The sequence below is a fragment of the Callorhinchus milii genome, unplaced genomic scaffold (genome assembly GCF_018977255.1).
Source record: "Callorhinchus milii isolate IMCB2004 unplaced genomic scaffold, IMCB_Cmil_1.0 Scaffold5, whole genome shotgun sequence".
In the NCBI taxonomy this organism is placed as follows: Eukaryota; Metazoa; Chordata; class Chondrichthyes; order Chimaeriformes; family Callorhinchidae; genus Callorhinchus; species Callorhinchus milii.
Window position 1 is genome coordinate 29968082 of NW_024704746.1, and position 27608 is coordinate 29995689.

Here is a 27608-nt window from a genome sequence, read left to right on the forward strand (position 1 = left end):
CTTCAGTCCCAGTTTGTCATTGTGTATTATTAAATATAACCGTATAAAGTCAGAAAATAGTTATAAACAAAATCCCAGTTTTTTCTAGACAGCGATGTCCCACTATTTAGCTCCAAGTTGCAAAAAATGTTTGTAGAATTCTAGCCCCCTTGCAAGCTCTCAATTTAACTGGATCTGTTGTAAAAGTGAAGCAATGTTTAGTACGTACAGTATTCAAGATGGAATATTCAGACCAGCTGTTTCTATAGCAAATGTGAGGATTTTACAGCTGAAGCTATATGACTATCGGGCATGTTCCGTTACTGCTGCTTGCTGCTCAGTTGCTGATAGGTAGTTGGATTCTCTGAATCTTTTCATGTTTCAGATCAGTTGCAGCAAATCATTGGGTAAACTTGCACTTAATGCAAGTTAAGTTGTATTATAATTATTTTCCCATCATTTGCATTAGTTAAGCATCCTTTATTTAACTGTTTTTCACAGTTTCATTAAAGGAGCTATATCCCCGCAATGTAATAGTAAGCAGTAATAATAACAACGCTGTACATTTGATGTAGTGCATTTCAAGTTGGGATGACCTCTCAAAGAACTTCACAAGATGTACTAGAAAGTGTAGTGACTGTATATTTTATAGGTGATCGTACCAGGGTAGAATCACTGGTGCATCAACTGTAATTTTTGTTTGTTTAAAAATGTATGTCACCAATTATTCCTGAATAGCACAATGAACAGTGGCTGCACAATCCTAACACCCAAACTGGCCCCCATTTTCTTGGGCAGAAAAATGCTAGTGTGAAGGTGACCACTAGGAGGTAGGTGGGAGCCATCTGGATTAACTAAGCCTCTCATTTTCCCAGTGGACAGTGCATTGTGTTTGTGATCAGGGATTTTCCAATATAAAAAAATCATAGGCAGTCAGCCTATTATTCTGTGACATAGCATGTTAATGGAGTCCTGTAGCTCAGTGGTTAGAGCACTCGCCTCGCAAGTGAGAGACCTGGGTTCTATTCCCGGCAAGGCGAAATGTTGGGCAGGTTTCCTTACTCCAAATGCCTCTGTTTACCTAGCAGTTGTTAGTCGATTGGCGGATCGCTTTTCCGGGAACAATAATCCTTCAAAAAATAATAATTTGGTCACTCAGTCCATGACTGCTTGTGGGACACTGCTGTGCGCAATTGGCTGCCATGTTTCGCCCACAAATATATAGTCAATTCAATTTACTGTATATTCTGTGAAGTACTTTGAGATATCTAGAAAACATGAAAAGTGCTATATCAAATGCAAGGATTATTATTATTAATACATGATTGAAGTACTAGTGAGTGAATTAATTTCTAGTTAAAAAATCTCTGAATCATATTGTGCCTGTAATTCACCATTTGCCTTAAAGTTGGTCTATGGAAACTGCAGACTCATTAGGACTAGGTACGGAGTTTAAAGAACTTCCTTCAAGATATAATTGTGCTACAAACTTTGAAAGTTTCCTTGGCCTTCCAAATAGGCTTGACCTTTAGTGAAGTTAATTGAGTGAAAATCATCTTAATGTAAAAGGTTATGCAGAAAAGACTATGTCAAATTCATCATATGTGCTGCTTATTGTTTTAAGACACTCCTTGGACTCGCTAGCAAGAAAGTCTATAGTGGACCAAATTATTGGTTAACATTACCGAAACGGGATTTTATTTTAAATATTCAAACAATTCCCAGGACAACTTAAAGGACTTTCAAAACTTACTTTGTTCTGTGATTTGTGTCACTTGCAGAGTCTATCTTACAGTGGATCTTGGTGTAACGTAATATTTGAATAGTTTTGTTATAAATCTAATCAAGACGGGATTTATACCCCCTCTTTCAAATTAATTGAAAACATTACTCAGCAGTAATATCCTCCTCACTGAGCTTCAGTGATCTATCTCCACTATTCTGAAGAAGTATTTTATGAAGCCTCGAAGCCTGATGGGTTTCAGTTCTTTAGTTCAAAGGTCTGGTTTTCCAGACCAGAAAAACCCCACGGAACAATAAAGCTATTCACACAATGAACACGGTAGCGATTCAGACAATACATGAGTTCAAGCAGGTTCACGATTTATAATCAGTGTTGATCCAATACTGTCTCTACCGAGCATTTCATATAAAAACAAGTATAAAATGCTGAAGCTTCCGTAATGGGTTTCACTTGTGTATATATATGCACTTATAGTCCACTTCCTCCCCACTTTGAAATCCCGCCTAAAGATCTTTTTGATCGTGCTTACGGTCATCTCCCTCTGGCCCTGGCTTGGCATTAGACTCCGCCACTGTCAAGCGCTCTGGGACGCTGCCCTGCGTGAAGGGTGCTATATAAATGCAAGTTGTTGTTGTTGTTCGACTTTGATTTCTACAAGATGGCTGAAACCTTGGGCAAGTTTCCTTACTCCACACGCCTAATAATAATCCCTCCAAACAAACAAAAATCAATAATAAATTGGTCATTTTCAATCCACGACTGTTTGTGGGACACTGCTGTGCGCAATTGGCTGCCGCGTTCGCCCACAAATATACGGTCAATTCACTTTACAGCATAATCTCTTGAAGCGCTTTGAGACGTCTAGAAGACATGAAAAGCGCGATATCAAATGCAAGGATTATTATTATTATATGATCGCTCCTTCCAGGCTGGTTACTTCCCGCAGTGCTGGCACCAATTAGCAGCCAGCTTTATCCGTGCGGCTCCATTACTTCAGTGTATTCATGCTTTGGAATGTGCTCAAGGCAATTCCCTGCCCTCACCTGGTTTGGGACATCATCACATGGTACATGGAATCTGTTCCGATGCAACAAATGGTTCCTCTGTAGATTCTATTCTATATAAAAAAAATCCTGTGATATCCCTGATGACCATTGTATGATTTTCCTATCTGCGCTTCCCTATCAGTTATTCCACATTCATGAATATGAGCACAATCCTGTTCTTAACTCTTATTGATATTTTCTTCCAAGTTATAGTTATCCTGGGCCATTGCTGTGTGCATTATTGGCAACCACATTTACAGTCACTGCACTTTACAGTAAGTCCTGCAAAGCTCCTTGAGACTTCCCCATGGCTCTTTATCAAATGCAACGATTCCTCTTCTTAATATGTCACCCAGTTTATTATCATTATTATTAACGTATACCAGTTTATTTCCCAATGATAAACCACGTGTTAGAACACAACCAAAATCACAATGTTTGCACAGCTGTCTTCCATCCTCTGTGCTGTGCCACTATTGCATCAAAGCTACATGACATTCTCACCCTCCACAATGTCTGGTGCTGATAAACAATCAGCCAAATGTCTCCCACAAACTGCATGCGATAGATTATATTAAAAGCACACACACACATTGGATTGATCATATAGTTGCAATTGAGTCTTGAAGTTCCAATGATTTTAAACTGCTGGAGCTTTGCTTGTGCTGTTTCTGATGTCGCTATTTGAATGGAATTACTGCCTTGAAATCATTCCCAAGTGTCCATTATTACCGATTGAATTTCAGACTGTGTAAATCGTGCATGCTGCATGATAACTGTACTGCGGTGAAGTTTAATCTTCCCTTCTGCTGACATTCACAAATTCTATTCTTGTGGTTGTACGACCTGATTTCAACCCCTTAATTTCCCCAAACACACGAATCATTATATACATTTTCTAACAACTCATATAAAACTATATCATATATCAAGATCCTACTATCATTAATTTTTTTTTCACACGATCACAAGATTGGTCTGGATGCCTTTTGGCTCATCTGATCTCATCCCTCCAGAATAGCTCCCTACTGCCCCCCCCACTCTCCCCCAACACTGAATCAAGCTGCTTTTTAAATGAGTCTAGTGTCCTGGCCTCATTGATTATAATAATATAATCCTTTCACTTGATATATCACACCTTCGAGACATCTCAAAGTGCTTCACTATAAAGTGAATTGACTGTATATTTTGTGGGCGAAACGGAGCAGCCAAGGGCACACAGCAGTGTCCCACAAACAGTCGTGGATTGATTACCCTTTGCATAAAGAAAAACTTTCTGGTATTAGTCCTGAAATATGCTTTCAAAACTCTAAACCTACGTCCTCTTGTTCTTCTCTCATGATATATACGAAAATAGTGATATGGATTTACTTTTTCCAGTCCCGTTTAAATTTTTATGCGCCTTGATGGGATCCCTTCTGAGTGGTCTTCAAGATTGAAGAGCCAATAATGGATGCGAGAGAATTTTTCTCATGTTAGATGGTATTCCCAAAGCATGGGTTAAACATGACTACACTGATGGTCTGAAGCATTGATGCTGAAATTTGATTTTCTACATTTCTGGTATCTGTGTGAGAGTATTTGGCCCATCCCTCCCAATTTATTGAGAATACGTCTATATCGGAGAGGGAGGCACACTAGAGGTCACGGTGCATCCGAGAGGGTTTATTAAGAAGCTTTGCTCTGCCATTTAGTGCTACAGTAAATCGTGTTCGGTGGTGTTTTCATTTGAATCCCGAATAAGAATTCCAAAGCAAGACAGTACCTAAATGGTCCTGAAATTTCAATGTTTCCATTTAGCTGAATAAGCTTTACAGGGTAATGATTAAGTAAATAGAGTATGTGTAATGCTCATGAGCCCATGTTTGAACTGAGGAATTAAAGAGTGACGTTTGATGCAGAGCTGCTGGACATCATGTCTTGATGTATATTCAGACAGCTGCTGTATTAGCGACAACAGAATGCTGCATTGTTGAACTTAACTCAAGTGCTAATAACATGTTTCAGACTGATTTTGATATGCCCATAAAATCAGGTCTTGTCATTTTGTGTGGAAGTGCTGAACTAAACGCACTGCCTCTCAAGTGCTGTGTGTCTATCTTTTGGAAAGCAGTTAAACAACGATTCCCCAGCCAATGTGGCCATATTTGGGCCTGAATGATCAGTATGTGTACCCTGAGATTTGTGGCGATCTTCCACAGGATAATAATACTAACACTTTCATTTGATATAGACCTTATCACGTTGGCAGCACTGTAGCACCTTAAAGAACGGCGTACAATAAAAGAGTGTTACAGTATTACTTACCACTGTATTGTGAAAACCGTTACAGTAAACCTCACATAAGTCGTAATCAGTTGAGACCATACATTTAATATAACTTATGCAAAGTATGAGTTATATCAAACTTGGATAGAATATAAACTTGGATGCTTCTCTGCGTGAAGGATGCTATATAAATACAAGTTGTTGAACTTGATGTTGTTGGTGAATGGGACTTGGGCAGATGTACCACTTGAATAATTATAGGATATATACAGATCAGACTTCTGTGAGTTTTTACTGTATATATCCTCCAAATGTTAGGTAAGATATTCAGTGTGTGTGTTTCAGCGTGTTTCAGATGCCGCTATAATCATCACAGCTGCAGTTTTGGAGAGACTAGAATATCTTAGAGATTACTCTATTACATTATATGTACAAAGTTTGGGATACTTCTACAGCAAGCAAGTGTAACACACATGCTTAAATTGGCCTGAAATAGTTTAAATGGTTTGTGGCCAAATAACAAAGGAGATATTTTTCAATGAAATTGTGGATAATGTTACATAGGATTTCATAATAATAATAATAATAATCCTTGCATTTGATATAGCGTTTTTCACGTCGGGAGGACGTCCCAAAGCGCTTCACAGAACACACTGTAAAGTGAATTGACTGTATATTTGTGGGCGAACGCGGCAGCCAATTGCGCACAGCAATGTCCCACAAACAGTCGTAGATTGAAAATGACCAATTTATTATTGTTTTTGGTTTTGGAGGGATTATTATTAGGCTCTGTGTGGAGTAAGGAAACTTGCCCAAGGTTTCGCCCTGTCTGGAATTGAACTCAGGTCTCTCGCTTGCAAGAGCTACAGGATTTATCAGTTTCCTGTGTTTTTAACTATTTATTCACTGTCATGAAGAAATATGGGCAAAAAGTCAAAATAAATTTGGTGTGTGTGGAGGTGAAGGGGGCTGGATACAGTATCAATGGTTGCAACTTTTATAACTGGTTCAACGCAGGCAATATTATTTAGTGCTAATTCTGTTCAGTGGTGCAGAAAGTGAGTGTCATGTTTAGTATACTGGTCCTCTCTGTGTGGAGGTTAAGAATCTTCACATTTACCATTGTAATTCCTGTCCCCAATGAAATTTAAGAGCCAAAGTAAAGTCATTTTCATTTATGTTTTCCTCCTCCCTGTCTCAATCCTTTGCAACCCAGCAAAACCCACCTTTCGTGGCTGGAGGGATGGTTTGGCAATTGTCCTCAGGCCTCCAGTGAACTCCAGTAATTGTCAGCTGGTGAACACTGGGTGACAAACTCTGAATCTTGGCTTGTTTCTTGTGGCTTCTGACCACACCTCCCTGCAACAGTTGCAGTGTGATGTGCAAATGGCTTAAATTCTGAGATATTTCCCCACATAACTAAAGCTTGGGCAGAGGCATGAATTCCACTGTTTGAGTTATGGAAACATGGTGATGAAACAATGGATCGTCATTAGGAAAAGATTGCAGACTCCACTCTGGGCACTAACAGGGGCAAAGTACCTCTCAGTAAGATGCTGGTTATCTTCCCGATTTGAGATGAGTTGACAGGTTGATTGACACTGATCGTATGTCAGGCAGAGATATAAGTGAATCAAACCCCCGTGAATTCGACTCATCTGTGAGAGGAAAATGATCTGTTTTATTGAGCTGTCATGAAGGTAGCGGAAATGTGGCCTGCATTTCCTTTAGACAGCAGCATTACCTCGCACACCTGTCTCGTGGCATTGCTGGCATGCATCATCGTGTATCAAAATCTTTTAAAAATAAGAATCTTCTCCCTACATAAGGTTTCTATTATTACAGCTGTGAAGTTAATCATATGGGCACAACCAGTGCTGCTATTATATACAGCCCACAAAATATATAGTCAATTCACTTAACAGTATATTCTGTGAAGCATTTTGAGATGTCTCGAAGACATGATAAGTTGCTATATCAAATGCAAGGATGATTATTGTGTTACCAATGTGCATTGGTGTTTGCGTAAATCCATCAATAAATTGGCCATGTGACACCAGAGCATACTTATTCCTCTGGGTTCAATTTCCGTTTTGGGTTTGAGGGTTGGAGTTCATGGTCATATTGTGTAGGTGATAGTAAGGGTGATATAGAGATGTTTGATGCTCAGTCACCCAGTTTCAACTCTGAACACAGCAGAAATATTAGATCATTACATCAGTTTAAAAGTAGTATGCAGTCCTCAATCCTAGCACCTATTCCAGAACAGTGTAAAGTAGATGTTAAATGTAACTGAACACAGCAATGCTGTTGCCTAATAATAATAACATTCCTTATAGTTGGAAAAGCGCCTTCAATGTTGAGAGGAGATCTCAAAGAGCTTCACAGGATATACTGCAAAGTGCTGTGACTTTATGTATTTTTTTTTGTAGGCAAAATATGCCAGCTAATTTGCTCACAGCAATGTCCCACAAACAGCCATGAAGTGACTGATCAATCTTATTTGGAGGAATTTGGCCAGGACACCGGGAGAAATTCCCTTCTGTTTCAAATAGCGCCATGGAATCTTTAACGTCCACCTGAAAAGGCAGACGGGCTCTCGGTTTAATATCTCATCTGAAGGACAGCACCTCCAACAATGCAGCATAGCCCCTGCACTGGAGTGTCGGCTTGAACGCTGTGCGTTCAAATTCCTCACGTGGGGCTTGAATCCTGATTCAGAGGCAGGAATGTTACTAACTGAGCCAGATATCTGAAATATTAATAGAAGTTTGAAATACTGGAAAACTGTACCCTACTTGTCAGCGAAATTTTGTAACTTTGAACTCACAGACTAGGCTGCCACTCCAATGCATTGCTGAGAGAGTGCTGCATTGTTATAGGCGACGTGATTTGGATGGGATATTAAACCAGATTTAAAAAGAAATTAGTCCTTTTGCAGAGAGAGGGAGAGGAAAAAGAGAGAGAATAGGTGGTCGACTGAGATTAACGTAATTTGATAAAATTGGTAATAATTCTTTGGCGCAAATTGACCTCTGTCATTGAGTCTCTAGGACTCTGCCTTACATGAGGGGTGCTGTATAAATGCAAGTTGTTGTTGTTTTCTTTTCTCCTTATCAGGCTTGGTATTCCAGCCTTTGCATTTGGCTTCTTGATATCCTTATACCCTTCACACATTTTTGCTGTAACTTGCTGTTGTCAAGTGTTCCAGACACTGGTTTCTATTTTCATCCGTCTCTGCTTTTTAATACTCGAGACTCCATGCGCACATAAAAATAAATAAATCTTGCATTTGATATAACGCTTTTCATGTCTTCGAGAGTCTCAAAGTGCTTCACAGAATATACTGTAAAGTGAATCGACTGTATATTTGTGGGCAAAATGCGACAGCCAATTGCGCACAGCAGAGTCCCACAAACATTTGCGGATTGAGTGACCATATTATTTTTTTTTTGGAAGGGTTATTATTCCCGGAAAAGCAATCCTCCAATCGACTAACAACTGGGTTCCTACTTACTGCTAGGTAAACAGAGGCGTGTGGAGTAAGGAAACTTGCCCAACATTTCGCCCCGCCGGGAATAGAACCCAGGTCTTTCACTTGCGAGGCGAGTGCTCTAACCACTGAGCTACAGGACTCCATGAAAGCAATGCTGAGCCAACGCAGTTATAAAATGCCAGTGGAATACATGTATAATGTGAAATTTGTCCTTACATACTCGACGTTACAACATTTTAGGTTTTGAGCTTGTGTAAATGCAGTCAGTGCCTGGGCTTCAAACAGTATTCCCACACGATGCATCCAACATTGATGAAATGTTGCATTTTGCTGTCATATTGCAGTGCAACATTGTGATCTGGAGATGCTCACTGAAATTAAATGGGCATTTGGGGATTTTGTTTTCAGTGACCATTTTCATCAGCAAATGCAATCTCCTGTAATCTGATATTGTTTTTACCAGCAGTCACTTGTTTTAATGCAGTAATTTAAAAAGAAACTACTCTGAAAATTCCAGGCAGAGGAATGAACAAATTATTCACTCACAGCTGAATGACTGCACCATTTCTCTGCTTATTTCCAACACTTATTAAAATAAGATAACCCTTATTCCTTATCCAACCGCAGTGTACAATTGCGATACTGTGTAATTATTATAAAATAGTTTACCGATACAGAGCTCCTAACCCTTATGAACCTATATGTGCTTGATTTCAAGAATTTATGCTTTTTCACAATATAACCTGAACAGCTTTAAATTCAGTTACTTAAAAAAAAAGCACTGGAACCTAAGCAGCTTCACTATTCGACCAAAAAAACATACCGCATGCTATTTTCCTGCTTACACGTAATTCCCATATCCTGTGCCGTTGAATTCTTCAGATTAGAATTTTAATATTGTGTTCATTTTGTATTTAATGAAAAGGGGATATTCCCAATCTGCATTGCCACCACGGAATTGATTTTGAACTTGCGTAGTCAATACGACTGCAGTTTAGCTGACATTCACATTCTTCGTTTGCACAAGGTAGTCCTTGATTTCAATTGATAGATTATTATTAGTACTGTGTACACTGTCCCTTTTTCTTCGTGACAGCTAAATAGTGCTCCGCATTAGCAGAACCGCACTCATACAGTCACAGAGAAAAAGATTAGACTATCATCCCCCTAAAAGAGGACTTGTTTGTCATTGGAAGATGCAGGCAGTGGGAGTGGCTCCAAAAGGGGCTGTAGTACTTGATGGTTAGGTCAGTGGTTTCTGTGGGAATACCCATTGCTGTAATAGCAGCTGCTGATGATTCAACATCAGCAGCAGTGCAGCAGCAAGGAGAGAGATTGAACAGCTGATTGCTGAAGGAAGAGGCAGTAAAGGGGGGAAAAAAAGCATGTGAGGGATAGAGAGCGAGTCTGGGAAAGGCTGCCGTGCTTCTATACATAGCCTTTGGAGTATGGATGATATGACCAGCTGTAGATCTTAACTGTCAAGAGGACAGTCGGAGAAGAGAGGACAAGCAGGAATTTCAGGACCTCTGTGAACGAAGCTGTGCTCTGAATTACTGAGCCTACAGCATTAGTTGGTAATGTGTTTCATGGGATGCTGATAGAATCGATCTGCACATGGAATGCCATCCCACAGCTGCTTGTAGATGAAGGAAAATGGAAGAAAATAATACTGTGAATGCTGCTCGTACTATTCACAAAGTTCTGTGTGACCTCTAGTTGCTCTGTTAGGTTAGAGACCAAAGCGCCTGATATTCTTCAATCTATTCGAAATACTAAGACATGTTAGACATTGAATGTGAGAACTGTGAAAAACAAGGAGAACATGGAGAAGTCAAGTAGCGAGGAATCCTCAATTCATCGGAGCCCCTCTGTGGAGAGTAGGGACTCGGACTTTGCCAGAGCAGACACCTCTGGCAGGCAGTTTGGTCGAGGCTTTACAGCTGGAGCCTTCTACGGCAATAATGGCTCACGCACAGAGAGCCACACTGGCATCGGTGTAAAGAACGATAAATATACTGCACCCAAAGGCAGCAAATATGTGGTCTTTTACCTGGATCTATCCTTTGTTTTCCTTTTAGAATTCAAGAAGTGCAACATGGCAAGAGGCTGTCTCTGCTGCTTGAAATACATGATGTTTCTTTTCAACCTAATATTTTGGGTAAGTGATGCTTTTCCGTTTAACGCGGTGACTGAGTGCACAGTATCACGAGTGGCTCTTAAGTTGACGTCCGTACTTTCTCCTGTGGCTGAAACTGCTGAAACCATTGTGATAAACCACTTGCCTGTAGAGAAAGCCCACGTGCTCCGATCACGTAAATACCGAAATAAGTGCTGCAATCTTTTTATTCTTTTCTTTAGATCAGCTGCTTTAGAAAATAAAGTTCAAAGTCCCGATTATTCAAACATGGTGCAGTGCTTTAATGCGGAAAAGAGAGGGCTATATCTCCTTACGTATTTCGATTTGAGATTTGAAGTGTCCCCAGATTTTATTGGAGTTAAGGTGCTTTAATTATGTAGAAGGATAACAGTCATTCTGAAAGCTAATCAAAAACATGATGTTGGATACAGATTTGCCTTAATTTCCTTCGTGAACTGTGAATATAATCTCTTTTCAGTTCACGAGGCAGCAAAGTGATGTGTGTGCGTGTTCACACAAGCTCTGAGGCATGAGTTTGGTTGCAGTTTTGCACCATTTGTGCCTGAGATTGTCTCACACGCACGTGCCTGCTTCAACTTCAATTGGAGGTCACAGCCTTGGTAGAGTGGGCAATGCTTTCCAGTGGTTTTAAAGCATGTACCTTTGCCCAAAATTCCATCCAATTTGTATCTATTTGTCATTCCTCACCATCTGTTCAATATCCCTGGGAAGATTAAAGAAGTCTGAGCTGAGGGTTAGGGCAGCTTATAACATTCTGAATCCCTGGTCAGCACTCTGCATTAAAGTCACTCGGAGCGTTAGTGTTACTGTGAAGTGTACATTTGCATTAACGTGAGGAGCACAAACTAGAGGGGGTAATGCTGAAGTATTAGAAAATATATGTAATATGTTAGTGGTTGCAATGGAGTTTCAATTGTCCAGATGAATCAATCCAATGTAATACAATGGAAATTTACATTTATTTAGTGCCTTTCATGTTGTTAGGATGCCCGAGGCACTGAACGACAGTGGCTTGAACCCCAAGCTGGGGGTGGGTTCCGAGCGGGGCGGGGAGGGGAAAGATGACCCAAAGTCAAATGAAAGTCGGAAGTCTGAAAGCTCCCTAGAGACACGGTGGAAGCAGAAATTGTTGATTCTTTCAAGAACAAATTAGAAAGATTTCTGTTAGGAAATAATATCTTGAGGTACAGTATATAGTTTGGGACATGGCATGTGCAAGCGACTGCTAGGATGGTGGAAGGCGAACTGGATGGACCTTGGTCTTCTTTCGCCTACAAATTCTTATGTTCTTATCAAAGTGCATTAGTAAGTGCTCTAAGCTGCAATTGTCATAACCCTCCTGGTAATGGAAGGTGCATATCTGACCTGCAGGAACTCTGCTCTGTGTAGTAGCAGGAGTAGATTGTGGAATCGGTTTAATGCTCTACCAATTATTGAGAGGAATCCCCGTTTGTAACTCAGGAATCCCTCTGATGCTTCATTGCAAAACACCACAACCTAGAACCCAGTGTCATAATTAAGGTAGTCAATAAACTGCATCTCATTGCCAAAGAATAGCTATGTGATCCCCTCTGCCATCGAGATGATCCACTTTAATACATTTGCCAAGAACCATAGCTCCTGTATATGCACTTATATATGTATATTACTGCTCAGCACAAGTAATGAGGCAGTGAGTAACTGGGAGTGCTAAACTTTACAGCAGTGAAAAGGTTAATTTCTGTTCAGCATTGGGCCAAGATTAAGGTCCATAATGGGATTAAAATAAAAATGGGTCATTAGAGGCAGAAACCACTGGAATTTAGATTGTATAAATGTACATAATTGGAAACCTTTTTTTTGGTGTTATACTACAGTTTCCTCCCAAGATTCCAATGTTGTAATCTTTCTTCACTTGTGCTGAAATTAAATGAGCGCCACAATCTCTGTGCAAATTTACATCAGAAGGAACTGCAGCCTTTCTGATGCCTGCAGAACGTAAGCTTAGCATGTAGACTGAACTGGAATTCAGCAAGACTGCAGTGTGCACAACTAGTATGAGTACAGTAAAATAGCCAATGTGTGTAACAAGGAGAAGTCTTTCTATTAGTTCATGGAGCTCTACCCCATTATTGGAATTGGGCCCCATTATTTGGAAACCAAATCTGGTCCGTCACACAACATCTGTTTCTAAAGCTGTATCTACAGAATAACTCTTACAAAAGTCAAGTGGTTTTAAATATCCTCGCCTCTGCCATATCTTATTGAGAATCCAGTGATCCTGACCCATACCTTACTGAACTTGTTTCTTTAATAAATGAATTATTGAGTAGTTTGAGAAACGCTGACTGTTTGATTTTCCTCTGTGCTACCAACGACGAAACATCATGACTTGCTTTTCATCTAACCTTGTGACTTACGCTCCTTTTATATTATTACTTTGGCTCTGAGTTAAGCCTTTCTCCAGAGGTTAATACCCAATATGGCAGAGAGAAGAGAAGGATATTTAATACCACTGACGCAATATGAAGTATTGCTCTTCTGAGCTCCAGGATTGCCTGAACCCAGCTTTATGTCAGACTGTCTATTGGACTAGAGATATAAATGCTCCACTCCAGAGCTAAGAGCTGATGGTTAGTTTATCCATTTTTTGACAGATCAGCTGGTAACTTTATATTTTATTTTATTGGGCCCTTAATATCTAGTTTCTAGGATCTGCCAATAATGGGCCTAGGTTGCATTTCCCTGAAAAGAACTATGTCCGCAAAAACTTCTGTGCTATTTCATATCCTTTCAGCAGCCTTGCTGTCAATTCTACAGAACTCCCCACACTGATCATGCCACAGAGCTTCATGTAGATTAGAACAATTTGCTCGGTCAGTACCATTGGCTCTGGGTAACACAACACTGCAGAAGCCACTGCTGTGCAAAGCTGGCAGGGATCAGAAAGCATGAAACATTCCAAATCCACGATGCACAAGAAATAATAGAGGTTGCCTCTTCCCTACTGATTTAATATGCACTAGTGTGTAAATGATATGGCAGCAAAAATTCAGAGCATTTGCTGTGCACTGCTGATTAACATAATCTTGCAAGGGAAAAGTAGGACATTGGAGACATGGTGTTTGCACTGTACTCAACATCTTTACACTCCGTACAAGAATAACGTGTTTTGAATTCCAGAATTAGGAGGTAGTGCAACAAATCACTTTTAATTTGGGACACTTTAACACAATAAAACCAGCTCTTATCCAACAGTGTTAGTTAGAAGATCATACCAGAAGATGACTGCAATTGGGAAAATCTGAGGCACCTTAGTTTTGTGATCACTTATGTTGCTAAAAAGGGTCTGAAATACTATATTTTCAAATGGAGTAGGAGAAAATCCTCCAGTTACTTGTGACAATCGGCTGCCCATAATCCTAGCCCTGATCCTCAGGTTTTAAAATGCTTGGGTGTTAGCAATTCTGTGCGTCCTTGTCCATTCTCCGTGTAAATACAACATATGTTAACATTCTGTGTGTGCAAATACTTCATGTGTGTTAGCACTCCTTGTGCGTTGGATTGTAACACAATTTTAACATCATATTTGATGAATGGCGTCCTGCTTTTGTTCCCTACCCTAATTGTGATAACTGTGAAGCATGTTGCTTGTGATAACTGTAGTGTAATATATAATAATAATAATAATCCTTGTATTTGATATAGTGCCTTATCATGTAGTTGAGACGTCTCAAAGCCCTTCACAGAATGTACTGTGAAGTGAATTGACTGTATATTTTGGTACTGTGAGATCCACAGAATATTTAGTAGTACAAGACTGAGCAGATCAATGCTATCAGAGATCCACTGGAGAAGTGTTCATTTTTTTCCCAATCAGCCCATCCTCCTAACTTAAATGTAACACCTCTTATGAAGAACAAAGTGCGGCAGCAATCGCATTAAACTGAGATTAGATCTGCCTCCGTAACCTTGACTCTGGCCTTTCACTGCTATATTCCTGCAATAGACCGAGATCTGAGTCATCATTGCGACAGAAGAATATAAAAATAATTCAAAGCTGTCTTATACTGAGTAAAAATAAATCAGTGGGACTTACTTCCATCATAGCATGAGTACAGCCTTTGTATGTACTCTGGAGACCAAAGTGGCTGACAACACGTCACTGGAGTCTCAAATAGCGTCTTTTGGAAGTACAGGAAGTACATCTCACTGATCTCCAGGCTTTCACCAAATCTACTTCTGGACGAGAGTTCTCACGGGCAGAGGGATGCACTTCCAGCTATGGCTGCTTGTTCTTAAATGCTGCACATTAATGTAGATTTTGCAGTATACTAAACAGCTTTCTATCTTTCTCTTCATATAACTTCTGAAAACTAATGGTGTCTTTTAAGTTTAAATTTTATTAAATATTTTGTCTTCGTTATTTTTGATATCTGACACCACTGTTTTCTATTTTGGTTATTCCATGTCCCTTTTATGTTCCTTACTTATTTCCCTCTGGTCTACTAATCTATTTTTTATGTTTTTTTTGTATTTTTCCTTTACAAATAGACTCTCTTGCTGGGAATTTCTAACTATCTCTTTCTTGCGTGTTTCGTTATTGCTGATCCACATCCCACTTATTATCTTGCTACCTTTTTTAAGCATTCTTGACAGCACATTCCTCTTAGCTTGTGCATTGTACATTCAATGTTGTACATTCTAACTTGGGTAGTGAACACAATGTTAGATATTTATGACTGAAGTTGTAGCGTACTGTGAAAAAACAATTGCACACAAGGGTGATGACTGGCGATGAAAGTTGCTCATTGACATGAACATGTGCAAGTCTTTAGCAAGTTGTACTTTCCGTAACTTAAGTGGTTAGAGTTAAAAGTCTTGATTGAGGACGCAACACAACTGCTTGAATTCCACGTGCTGTAACTAAAGCTGCCTGATAGCACGTGGAGCTGAGATCAGTCATAACTGCCCATAGGGGGTGCGAAATACTTTTTAAAAAAAACTATAAAAACGAGGTGCATGTCCCAGAGGTTATAGGGTGGGAAATCTTTCCCTTAATATTCATCCTCATATAATGGGGTTGGAGAGGGAGAAGGGGAAAGGGACATTTCTGATACGACACATCCTATTCTAAAAAGAGGGCAACTTCTAGTTGGTCAGTTCACTGCAACGTCACTTGTAGTGCAACTTTTGTGCGCTATGTCTATGGAGCTTCAAAACATCATTGCCTGCGTGTGACGCGCGGGAAACACCACTGACATCACAAAGTAACACTGACGCTTTTCCTGTGCGTAGTGAGGACGCGCAGTAGAAAGTGACATCAGCAGCAGCCCGTTGACGTGGAAATATATTTCACAGAATTTTCTTGACCTTAGACTGTTGTGGCGTAAGATATTTTCCCATAAACTCTTTTGTTTGCGTGGCTATCATTTTGGGCAGCACTTTCAATGACAATAGCCTTCTCATTGTATTGATATCTTAACAAGTTGAACAAAAAGCTGATTATTCCCAGTAAACGGTGTGACACTTGCCCTGAGGACAGCTTTTTAGTGTCCGATCAGTTCTTACTTCAGCAGCCTCTTGTTCTTATTGTGAAACGGAAGGATTGTTCGCTTGGTGACCCAATCCTCAGTGATGGGTTGTCAACTTGATTAATATAAGGTCAAGAAAATAGATAATTTTAGCTCGGTGCTGTCTGATCGATTTGGTTTGATAATGTAATTCACACAGTAATCATGCATTGTGTGTATTAATCATAGTAAGGCATCTTTTGAGGTTTGGAGTTCAAGGAGTGCAGTGTTTTTTCAGGATTATGTGAAATTTGAGAAGCTGAATTTGCAGTTTATGCCTCTAAAGCAATAAACAGATGAAATACTGCAGGATTGAAATATCTTTCTATTTGAAAGGCTGTTGTACCCTGCACGATTGATTTTTGATGTAGGAATGCAGCGGTGAACCAAGGCACCTGCTTTTCCGGTTTTGCATTTTGGTTTATCCTGCAGAGCTCGGTTTTTGAGTCTTATAATGTAATTGTCGCAATGGCACAGTATCAAAAGTATTTAATTGGAAAGTTAGGTGGGTTCTGTTGGTAGCAGTCTTGCCTCTGGGTCAGAAAGTCGTGGTTCAGGTCCCAAAGGCACTATTTAATATAGATCCATTGGGGATTTATGTTTGTTATGGAACTAGTTGCTCCCATCATTTTTTCGAAGGGGAGAAGAGTAAGGTTAACTCATTTGCGAAATTGCTTAACAATCCCCATAGATTTCTGTCATCACCTATTAGACATTAGAAACCAAATAACTGAAAGATTAGCAAGCTTCTTGCTGTGGAACATGTTGTTGTGCAAAGATAACTAATGCGTGGCTACTTCGAAAGGACTCTTAAGATACACATTTTTCAATAAGTTTTAAATCTGCAAAATAAATCTTGTTGCAATGTAGAATGGAATTTCCATAGTTTTTTTATTGAAGGGAAGTTTTTGTTAGAAGCTACATCTTTTGGCATAAAATTGCATTGCTCAACTGTTATGCTTATTATAACCCTTTCAAGCACTTTGAGACATCTCCGGATGTGAAAAGCACTATATAAATGGAAATTAAATTGTATTATTGTGGTATTAAATGCTAAATTACTGCAGATCCATACAAAGCCACTTAATAGGGCAACACTGTGTGGTGTTGCAAAACTGATTTGGACAAACTCGTCCAGAAACTGAATATACAAATGTAATGTATCACTTGTATGGTTGGATTGAGAAATTATTGAGCATACTTGTACTGGTATGTAGCTATTTGCACCATTATCTTGAGATTGCAAAAGGTACTCCTTGTGTGCAAGTTAATAAACAGAGTGTAGTCTAAAACAGGTCTTTATCCTGTTTTGTTGCACATGGAGGCATGTTCACAAATCTTTCTTTGTCCCTCACACATTTTCTGCATGGCTTGAGCTGATTGTTCACTTGTGAATCTTCCAGCAGTTTGTCCACATCACAGATGGTCTTGCACTGTATTCAATACAAACCTAGCATTAGTCTCCATTCATTGTTGCTGATGAGATCCTGTACGCACAAATATCATTTTAAGATCCACTTTCCTTTGCAAATCAGCTTCTCCATGGCATCCAGGGTCAGCTGATCTGTCTCAACTTGTGCACCAAGGCAATTTATCCTGAGTAAAGTTAGACTTATTTATACCCCCTGTGTTGCAGTCTCTATTTAATACTTGCACAGTGAGCAAATTGTAAATATTTTTGGATGAATTGAACAAAACTGAATCATGCTTTAACATCTCACTGGATGTTGTCAGATCTGATGTAATTTGCCGATCTTGAAACCCTTTTCTGCCGAATATTCCCCCATTGTCCTTCCATGCTGACTCATGCCTGGGTATAATACAACCCTTATGTGGTCAAGATGTCTCAAAGTATGTCACAGGAAATACTGTAAAGAGGTTTGACTGCATCTTGTTGGCAAAATGTGGCAGCCAGTTATACATAGCGATGTCCCTCAATTCGCCATGGAGTTGTTGGCCAGAACACTAGGGAAGGAGAACACACCCTCTTCTCTTTTCTAATAATGTCACAGAATCTTTAACATCCACCTGAACAGGCAGATAGGACCTCAGTTTAACACTGATCTGAAGTATGGAACCTCTGACAATGCAACAGTCCCCCAGCACTGCATTGCAGCGTCAGCTTCGACGATGTGATTCCAAGTCCGGCTGTTGGACTTGAACTCGCAACCTTCTGTCTCGGAGGCAAGAGTGCGACCACTGTGCCAGGCTGACACACACAACTAATAGCCTGTGGTATTGAGCATGCTTCTGAACCAAGCCTGGCTTAGTGTATGTTCAATTTGATCATTGCCTGCAGGTCTGCTAATTGTGTACTAATTACATTTTGTGACGCCATGCTACGAAAATAGCTTGCAAACAGCTGACCATAGATTCAGTAGAGGCCACGGAAACCAGAGAGGATGATGGAAAGGTGAAGGTAACGTGAAGTACACTACACTGGTAGACTGCGAAGTATGTTGTCTTAGCAATATATCAATTTCTCTGCTGCTGTTGCATTTGATAAATCAACTGATCGTCATGTTTTCAGTGTGGCTTCTTGAAAGTCTAATTTAATATAACCTGACCCATTCAAATAGTCGTGCCTTCCTGTGTTACGCCTTCATTATTTGAATATGTTAGTATAGTACAGGGGCTTGATTCTAATTGTGGCATAACTCAAAATCGTTGGCACATCTCATTAAAGATTGAATGCTTTTTCAGTGACTTGAATGGGTATCCAGCGTACATTTCAATATACATCTTTTAGCTGCTCAAGTTCTGTTGTGTATATATATGTATATATCAAGTGTTCCGAGATGCTGACCGGTGTGAAGGGTGCTATATAAATGCAAGTTGTTGTTGTTGTTGTTGTTGTTGAAGAGAAACTGACATTACTGTGCGCTGAATCAAGCTCCAGGTTTCCAAAAGATGAGAACTTTCAGAACAAAGGATGTAGCTGTAAGTCCTAGGGTAAAACCTCTTGTGACAGCTATATGTATACTTTCAGTGAGGTTGGTAATTCAAACCGTGTGACGCTCGTATGAACATAGTTTCATCTTTCTCGAAAACGTAAGCGGGGAAAGAAGAAAGTTTACCTTTAAAAACAGGGGAAAACTTCTCACTAAATTGTTAATGAAACATAATAGCCCAGTCCTTGCTGGGATGAAGACGACAGAATAGGAGAGGTAGGAAATGAAACACTGGAAGATTATCGTTTAGTTCAGTTCAATTTTTTTGCCGTACCTTTCTCGGAAATGAAACAGTCCAATAGAGAATTTGTTTTGTTCTATCGGCATTGCCGCTACGGCAGGAGAATTTGGCACACTGATATTTTTAGCGTCTCATTCAGAGTGCTAGCATCCAATCCCATTTGTTTCCCTGTTTCAATAATGAATGTATTTTATCTCATTGTGGTACCAGGAGAATTAGCAGATATTTTATCATGATGCAGACATTAAAATTGTATTGTAAAATCTGGTGCATAACCACATGCTTTTTCCACCTCCCAAGAAAAGCGTAGTAGACCTAGATTTGCAGACCTTAGCCATTAGCTTGAACACTGGACCTTATATAAAAAAAGCTACAAAATAAAATTTGTATAGTGCCTTTCAAGTCGGGAGGATGTTATGCAACTTGAGAATAGAAACCATGAAAAATATATTTAGTTGGGGGTTTAATTAGTGTAATTTCTTGATGGGATTCCTTCATAAGGAATCTCTTTAGGTTTCTAGTTGACCTGCAGGAATTCCACTGATTGTTTATGACAAAATGGAGATTCTCGACACTCACCGAATGATAGTCACTTTGTCACGAGTTGGTCTTTGACTATTTGACTTTACAGGAATTGGTCTATATTTGACTAGTTGGTCATTTGGCAATTTGAAGGAGTCCCCATTTGCAAGACTTCTCTTTCTTATTCAGGAACCTTGTTACGAAATACCACACATTTGACCCCATTTTAATGCATTCTAAGTTGTTTTTTTCTGGCTAGATTTTTGTTTTTTGCAAGCAAGCATTACCTACAGACCTCAAGTGTTGAGGGCGGTTTGGAGAAAGATTTTGGTGATACCCTTGTGTGAATTAAGAACCTTAATGGGTTCTGAGATGCTGCGTGGATAACACTATATAAGTGCAAGCTGTTGTTGTAATGAGGCAAGTATTATGTATTGCCAGAGGAACATAAAGCGTGGAACACAGATAAAGTACCATTTACTCTGTCGCGGATGGACTCTTCCTGGTCTATTTAATAAGAATGAATAATGCCTGGTATTTGATCTGGTGTCTTGTTGCTTCAATATGTATTGAAGCATTTCATCTTGTGTAACCCCCAGCATCTCCCACTTGCCAACTGCTAGAGGCACATCACGCCTACCCTATGACTGTGGCGAGGCCACAATAGGAGCTGTCGTAGACAGCTCATCACAGCGCCCATAACATCTACACTGAGCCAAGTGATTCTGCTGTGTCCTGATTACAACGTTTGATTGAAAGCTAACCACAGAGAAAGGAAGAAACCGATTAAGGCCAAAACCACAAAGAATAATAGATTGTAGCAATACAGTACAATTTTATTCATGCCTTTCAAATGGGAGGAAGCTCCCGACACTGCCCGCCAGTGCTCATTGAGGAAAGAGAGAGGTGATGAGGAGACAGTCGATAGGCTTGTGGAGGCTGGTACAGGAAGGGGCATGGGCTGCCGAGTTTCTGGGCAGGATGAAACCTTAGGCAAGTTTCCTTACTCTACATGCTACTGTTTACCTAGCAGTAAGTAGGAACCCAGGTGTTAATCAATTGGAAGATGCTTACCGGGGTTAATAATCCCTCAAAAAATAATAATTGGTTACTCAGTCCATAACTGTGTTTGGGACACTACTGTGTATAATTGGCTGCCGCGTTTCGCCCAGAAAATACAGTCAATCCACTTTACAAAATATTGTAAATATTGTATATATTGGAAAAATGCAAGGATTATTATTATTGTGTGAAGAGCTTTGAGACGTCTCCTTATATCCAACTCATTCTTAGTCAGTCGCCTTACTTTGCATGATGTTTCCATTGTCTCAGGACCTGTGAACCATAGTTTGATCATCTCCTCACACTTTTGGCCTCCGTCCTATTTCTTAACAGGTTACAGTATTTATCAAGCTCTTTTTTTAAAGGTGTTAATTGACGTGTAGATGGCTCCAACTGGGAATCTATTTCACGTATCCACAGCTCTGTTGGGATGAGAGAAACATTTCCAATGTCAACTCATGACTGAGGATGCTTAATTTTAAATGAATGTCCTCTGGTTCAATGCGCCCAGTTTAAATTAAAGGGGAAGGAAAGTCTAGGGAGATTAGTCTCTCTTCAAAGTACTCCCTCCAGCTCAATTAGAAAATAAATAAAAACATTGATTTTTTTCTCTCCCCGATCTGGCTTGAGAAAAGCACAGTGGTGCATGCTTTTGTGGGATGAGCATTTCTGGATTATCTTCCAGACAGCTTATAAGTGGCTCACCCCCTCCTCCATCTACAGATATAACGACAATCCTTACACTTGATATAATGCCTTATCATGTTGTCAAGACATCTCAAAGTGTGTCGAAGCATTTTACTGTGAAGTGTAGTGATTGTGCATGTGCAGATAAATGCAGTAGCCAATCTGTGCACAGCCATGTGCCCATAAACAGCCATGAAGTGAATGACCAGTTTTATCTGGGAGATGGTTGGCCAAGACACCAAGAGAAACTTCCTGCCTCTTTTCAAATAGGGATCCCTAGTGTCCACTTGAGTAGGCAAATAAATGGGCCTTGTTTTAATGTCTCATCTGAAGGACGGCACCTCCAACAATGCAGCAGGAACAATTTGCACTTATATAGCGCCCTCCACCTAGGGTAGCATCCCAGAGCGCTTCCCCAGCACTGCATTCAAGTGTCAGCCTAAACTGTGTGTTTAACTTCCTGACTTGGGTCTTCAACCCACAACCTTCTGAGTCAGAAGCGAGAATGCTGCCATTTGAGCCAGGCTGACTCACTGAGAAGAATGAAGCCACTCTGGGGCACAAATGGGACTGGAGACAGATCCAGTCATCTGGTATTCAAGATTATTTCAACAGTAGCTTCAAATATTCTAATTGATCTGGGAGGAGTACTTTTAAACAGTGTGTGTTCGACACACGCAAACACTCACACTCCAGATTTTCCGCCCTCATTAAATGAACTGTTTGCAGCTACAGTATCAATTCCTCTCAATCCTTTCTCCAATGAAGTCGAGTTCAGCGCTGTGTGTTTCTTGTAAGTAAAAGTAAAGACTTCTGGAATTGGCTCACTATCTGTTCTGGACTCACTCCAGTGCAATAACACAGTCAATTTAATGATGCATTTGATTATGTTTTGTGTCAAATTTCCAGGATGTGCCATTCTTCATGACAATATCGGTGAAGCCCAATTCACTTCATTGGCTTTTCGGTTGTCCTTTTGATAAATTAGGTTTATAAACCCAAACCCCTGGGAATTATCATAAGATCTGTATTTTCATAATCATTTGTGCTGCATATTTGGGTTCTGAATGCAATTTGGGTTGTGAAAGAGTGACCCCTTGCCTGTTAACTTGCTTGGAGAACATGAACTTGCAGAACACATCATTAGGGAGGCTGCTGAGACCCAAATCACATGGTGTAACCAGCTTTGCCTCATTAACAATGGTTATTTCCATTGCAACTAAGGGTGAGTTTGCTTCAGCAACACGTATGCTTAATAGTCACTTGTTCACATCAGTAACACAGACAAAAAGAGGAGGTGGTTGATTCCAGGGAGCACGAGAGGACTGTGATTTAGGTTGGCTATAAACAAATCCATTAACATCCTCTAATGGTAGGCTGCAGAAAGAAATTGGAATTGTATGGTTAAAATGGGATTTAGCCCCAAATGCCAGTATGATTGGTGATTCATGTTACATCCTATCCATTTATCTACCAATTATATTGACGCTCATCAAATTCTCATGAGTTTTCAATGGAATTGTCCAACGTAAACCAGTTTACAATTGTGAAAGATAACAAATTGTAGTAGATCAGTTTTTATTGGGAAGAATTAGAATTGTTTAATAGCGCCCTATTACATCAAAACATCTCCAGGCATGTTTAGTAATTAATGCCCAAGCTTTAATAGGCGAATGCAACAGATATTTTGTACACATCATGGTCCCACAAATAACTAGTAATTTTACTAATAATTGTCTATGGATGACAATGCTGTCTTTTTTTTAAAAAAGGTGCACCATGTACCAATTTACAATGTTATTCTTTTGGATGCTTCACAAGTTAACTTTCATGCAGGGTTTTAGCATTTGAGAACCCTACAGGTGTGAACTCTTATCATTCAGCCAAATAAAGCAAAATCTTCCAGTGTAATTCTCCTTCACATAGCTGTTCAAAGTAGCTGGTAGGTAATTATACCCATAATTTCAATTGTATTTTCAGCTGCTTTGTGATCTAATCCATTTAACCTTTCCAAACCTGTTTGACATCAGAAATAATATGTCTCACTGAGCCATTTGCTTGGAATGACTTAGCTCCTTGTTTCAAAGACCTAAAGAGATTACGTTTCATTTTTTAAAAAATATGCATCCAGACTAACTCTACTAATCCTAGAATTCTAGAGCATAGGTGATTTGTCAACTTTTAAAATATAATCTTATGTATTTATACTTGTGCCTAACTCATCACTCTGGATAACATGTCACAGAGCCCTTCCCCTTGGAGTGACGGTTAACAGGGCTTTACTGTACTTACAGGTTTTCTCAAACGTTTTAATTGACAATCATGAGCAGCGACTGAAACATCGTTTTAATGGAAGATCTGTATTTCAAAATAATTCATTTCCAATTGAAATCTTCTGTTTGCTTCAAGAATGCTGTACTTTACAGTATTTGAATATATTTCATGTTTTTAGTTTCACCCACAAAATCTACAGTCAATTCATTTTACAGTATATTCTGTAAAGCGCTTTGAGGCGTCACAAAGACGTGTATATCAAATGCAAGGATTATTATTATTCCTCTCTGACAATTGACATTTTTATTTTTAAAATGAATTGCAGTGTTTGTGGTGATGAATGTTGCAGTCAATGCAGCGAGAACAGGCAAATGACTTATTTATTGCTTAATCTTTAGCAGGTCAGTATTGCTTCTCAAAAACTATCTGCCATGTCCGTAGTTCAGCTGTTTCATTTTTTCTTTTCTCGAGCAAAAATGCCCCGTGACTGTATGGAATTCACGTTGTCGCAACAGGATATGTAAACCATTAGAATGTTAATGTAAGGGTATCCATGTGTGTGTACTTGTGTGTGACTAAGTGCTTTCCTCCAGGTTTCCCACTCTTGGTTTGACTTGATTTATAACTCATTGTAAATGTGAACTCTATTTAATATATCACGATCAAATCTACTTCCACGTCTTCTTACTCAATTCAACGAGGGAAACTTAACCTGTATCCTACTGAACAACCTTCTTGGTTTCCTGTGTTTGGATTGTGGTGCTATTATGTGGCAAAGCAAGAGAGTTCTAACATTCATTATATCTATTGAAGTCTCAGTAGCATGCTTGCTGTTTGTATAGGAATGTTTGAAGGCAGACAACTGCAATCAATACTCACCTGAATTGCTTCGGTTCCTAAACTGTCCAATAGAGATATGATTTCTGATGATCAGTGAGTTCATTGGATTTTGAGCATCGCTGGAAGGAAGAGGCATCTGCCTAGTGCTGCTTCATATAGCTTTTAAAATAATACTGCAGTTGAGTTAGCAGAATATCAGAGCTTCATCTTGCTGAGATGCTATTCCTGAAGTATGAGTAGGCTGATGCTTCAGCTAACTTCCTTTCTGTATAGATCAGCATCCATTCGAGTATGATTACCCATGCACTTTCACAACGTAAGGACTGGACCAGGAATTCACTGGAGACGTTTAATTGAGCTCTCAAATTTCACGAGAGTAAATAATTTTCATATGTTAAGTGCGCCATAAAAATAAATTAGGGCTACACATTCAGAATGCGGTGTTTTGGGCACAGTTCTCATTTGCATTGGAATTGGATTGTCCATTTCCTTTTTGTGCTCTATCTGTAATTTCTGCAACCGTGCAGTGGATGAGTTGCTTGTTTATTCAAACTGTTCATTTTTAGCAATGGCAGGCGGCAACAGACCTCAATCTGTTGCTTAATTTCTTATTTATTCATAAATGTATTTATTCATAAGTTATTCATCAAAAGGATCGACCTAAAAAACAGCTATCTTAATGGACTTTAACAAAATGGATCCATGTTAATACTCGGAATGGGATGGTCTTTGGGAGCTTGTGTCCTGCAATGTGATGGCATTCAAAGGAGTAATTCATACAAGCACGTCTGAAAAATTATCTTGGGCTGTTGTAATTTATTCCCTTTGTGTTCTTCGCACATCCATCAATAATTGATCACAAGCACAATTAGCATGATGCTGTAGTAGCTGAAAATCAAGACTGGTTTGCGTTACTTACACAGTGTTTCCTCTGTGTATGACTTTTGTCTCTAACGCAATGCATTTCAAGAGTTGTGCCATATAAGCTTGAAGGAGCACAGCTGACCTTCATTATAATCAGACATTACGAAGACAAAGTTGTGTTGCTACCCACAGAAATATATTTGTGCTTAAAAAACATTTCAGAATATTACATGAAGCTTGGACTGGATTCCATCCCAGTAAATTTATTAGTTATTAAGTGCTTCAGGGTCATTTGGAGTCTATACACAGCTCGTGTGTAAGATGTTTCTCTTATGTTACAGCAGGTATATGGTTTGGACTTGTACTAATATACAAGAACCTCCCCCTAGAATTAGAAGACATAAAACATATTATGATGAGAGTTTATGTTTTACATTAATTATCTGTCACCATTTTCATTCCGTGTCTAGATGATCATATCATTGCGTATGAATTTAGGGGAATAGAAAGCAACACTGCTTTAACAATCATCAATGAGACCTTGTCTAATACTTTCAACCTAAAGACACTACTCATTGCTTACACACTTAAGTTGTAGGAGAGACGCCATGCATATGAGTTTTAGTGCTTTGCTAATGCAATGTGGGTATATCATCCTGTGATCAATCATTACAGCGGGATAGTTAACAAGACCACAATGATTTAGCAACCCAGCACCATAATGTCATCCACACAGTTTGCCATTTAATGTTTTGGATGGATTCACTACTTTAAGTATACTTTCAGTATATTTCAAGATATTTGAGAATACTTGTACAATTCCCGCTACAGGTTTCAGTGTGTTAATACACTGTGCCCTGTTATAATCCATTTCATTATAGCATTATTTGTATGGACCCCATTACACTGTGATTGCATTTAGCTGTCATGTGCCAGCTGGATCTTACTATAAAAATGTCCACCCTACAGGTTATTAGGTCACTGCCAATATTATTTCCTGGATGCTGCCCTTGTGTGGCAGACTGGAAGTGACCGGAAATATACCGTCACTATATTTTACTGTAAAACCTGTGAAGAGCTTTGTGATGCCCTCCTGACGTGAAAGGCGCTGTATCAAATGCAAGGATTATTATCATTACTTTGAAGTGCCCGATGGAATTCCCATGGGTTGGTGAGGTTTGCTCCAGTTTCCCCCGAAAAATATCATTTGCAACTTAGTTGTTACAACCACATCCCGTTACAAATCACACGTTTGACCGAAATGGCTTTAGTTTTTATATAAAATATCCAGCAATATAAATAGACATTTAAGCTCAAATACAATATCGATATCAATTTGGAAGATGAGTTTCTATAATACTTAAAAATTGCTAGCTTCCAAATTGAGGAGGCTGAATTGAAGAATAATTCTTTAATTCTGTGGTATCTTAAATATTAAAGCAAAAAGATTTTACAGGTAAGACAGGATGGCATTTGGAGCCCATATTAAGAACAATTTTGTAAGTTTATTAGAGTGAGTCCCCATCATGTTTTACTATGATTTCGTCTAATTGGCAACAAAAAAAATGAGGACTTCTTCAATCAGTCTTACTGCTCTATAAATCAACACTGGCTGATTGTGACTGAGTAATCATAATAACTGTACTTCAATCCAATGGTTTCTGATTGACTCACTCCACGAGGGTCTATTTTACAAAGTCAGAGGACATTTGCTTGCACGGAATTCTCCTTCAAGGTATGCTTAAGTAGATAGATTATTTTTAATAAGTCGGAATCTTTTTCAGAATATACTAAGGGACACATAAGTACTTCGCCCTGCAGCAATCTCCTTTAATGTGCTCAATCATGAGTGTTATTTACAATTGTACAATTTTGTCATGACTGTCTATGTCGAGTACTGGCTCTTCAACTTTCCCGCAGA

At 39.3% G+C, this 27608-nt stretch overlaps 1 protein-coding gene across 5 annotated transcripts in view; it reads left to right on the plus strand.

The window, feature by feature from the left end:
• tspan11 (tetraspanin 11) overlaps nt 1-27608 on the plus strand; it is a 198950-nt gene that overhangs the window by 114695 nt on the left and 56647 nt on the right. For all 5 annotated transcript variants that reach the window (XM_007895433.2, XM_007895438.2, XM_042334932.1 and 2 more), the window contains one exon: nt 10615-10694. In XM_007895433.2, coding sequence (XP_007893624.2) covers nt 10615-10694 — 80 coding nt within the window. The remainder of the gene's footprint in view (nt 1-10614; nt 10695-27608) is intronic.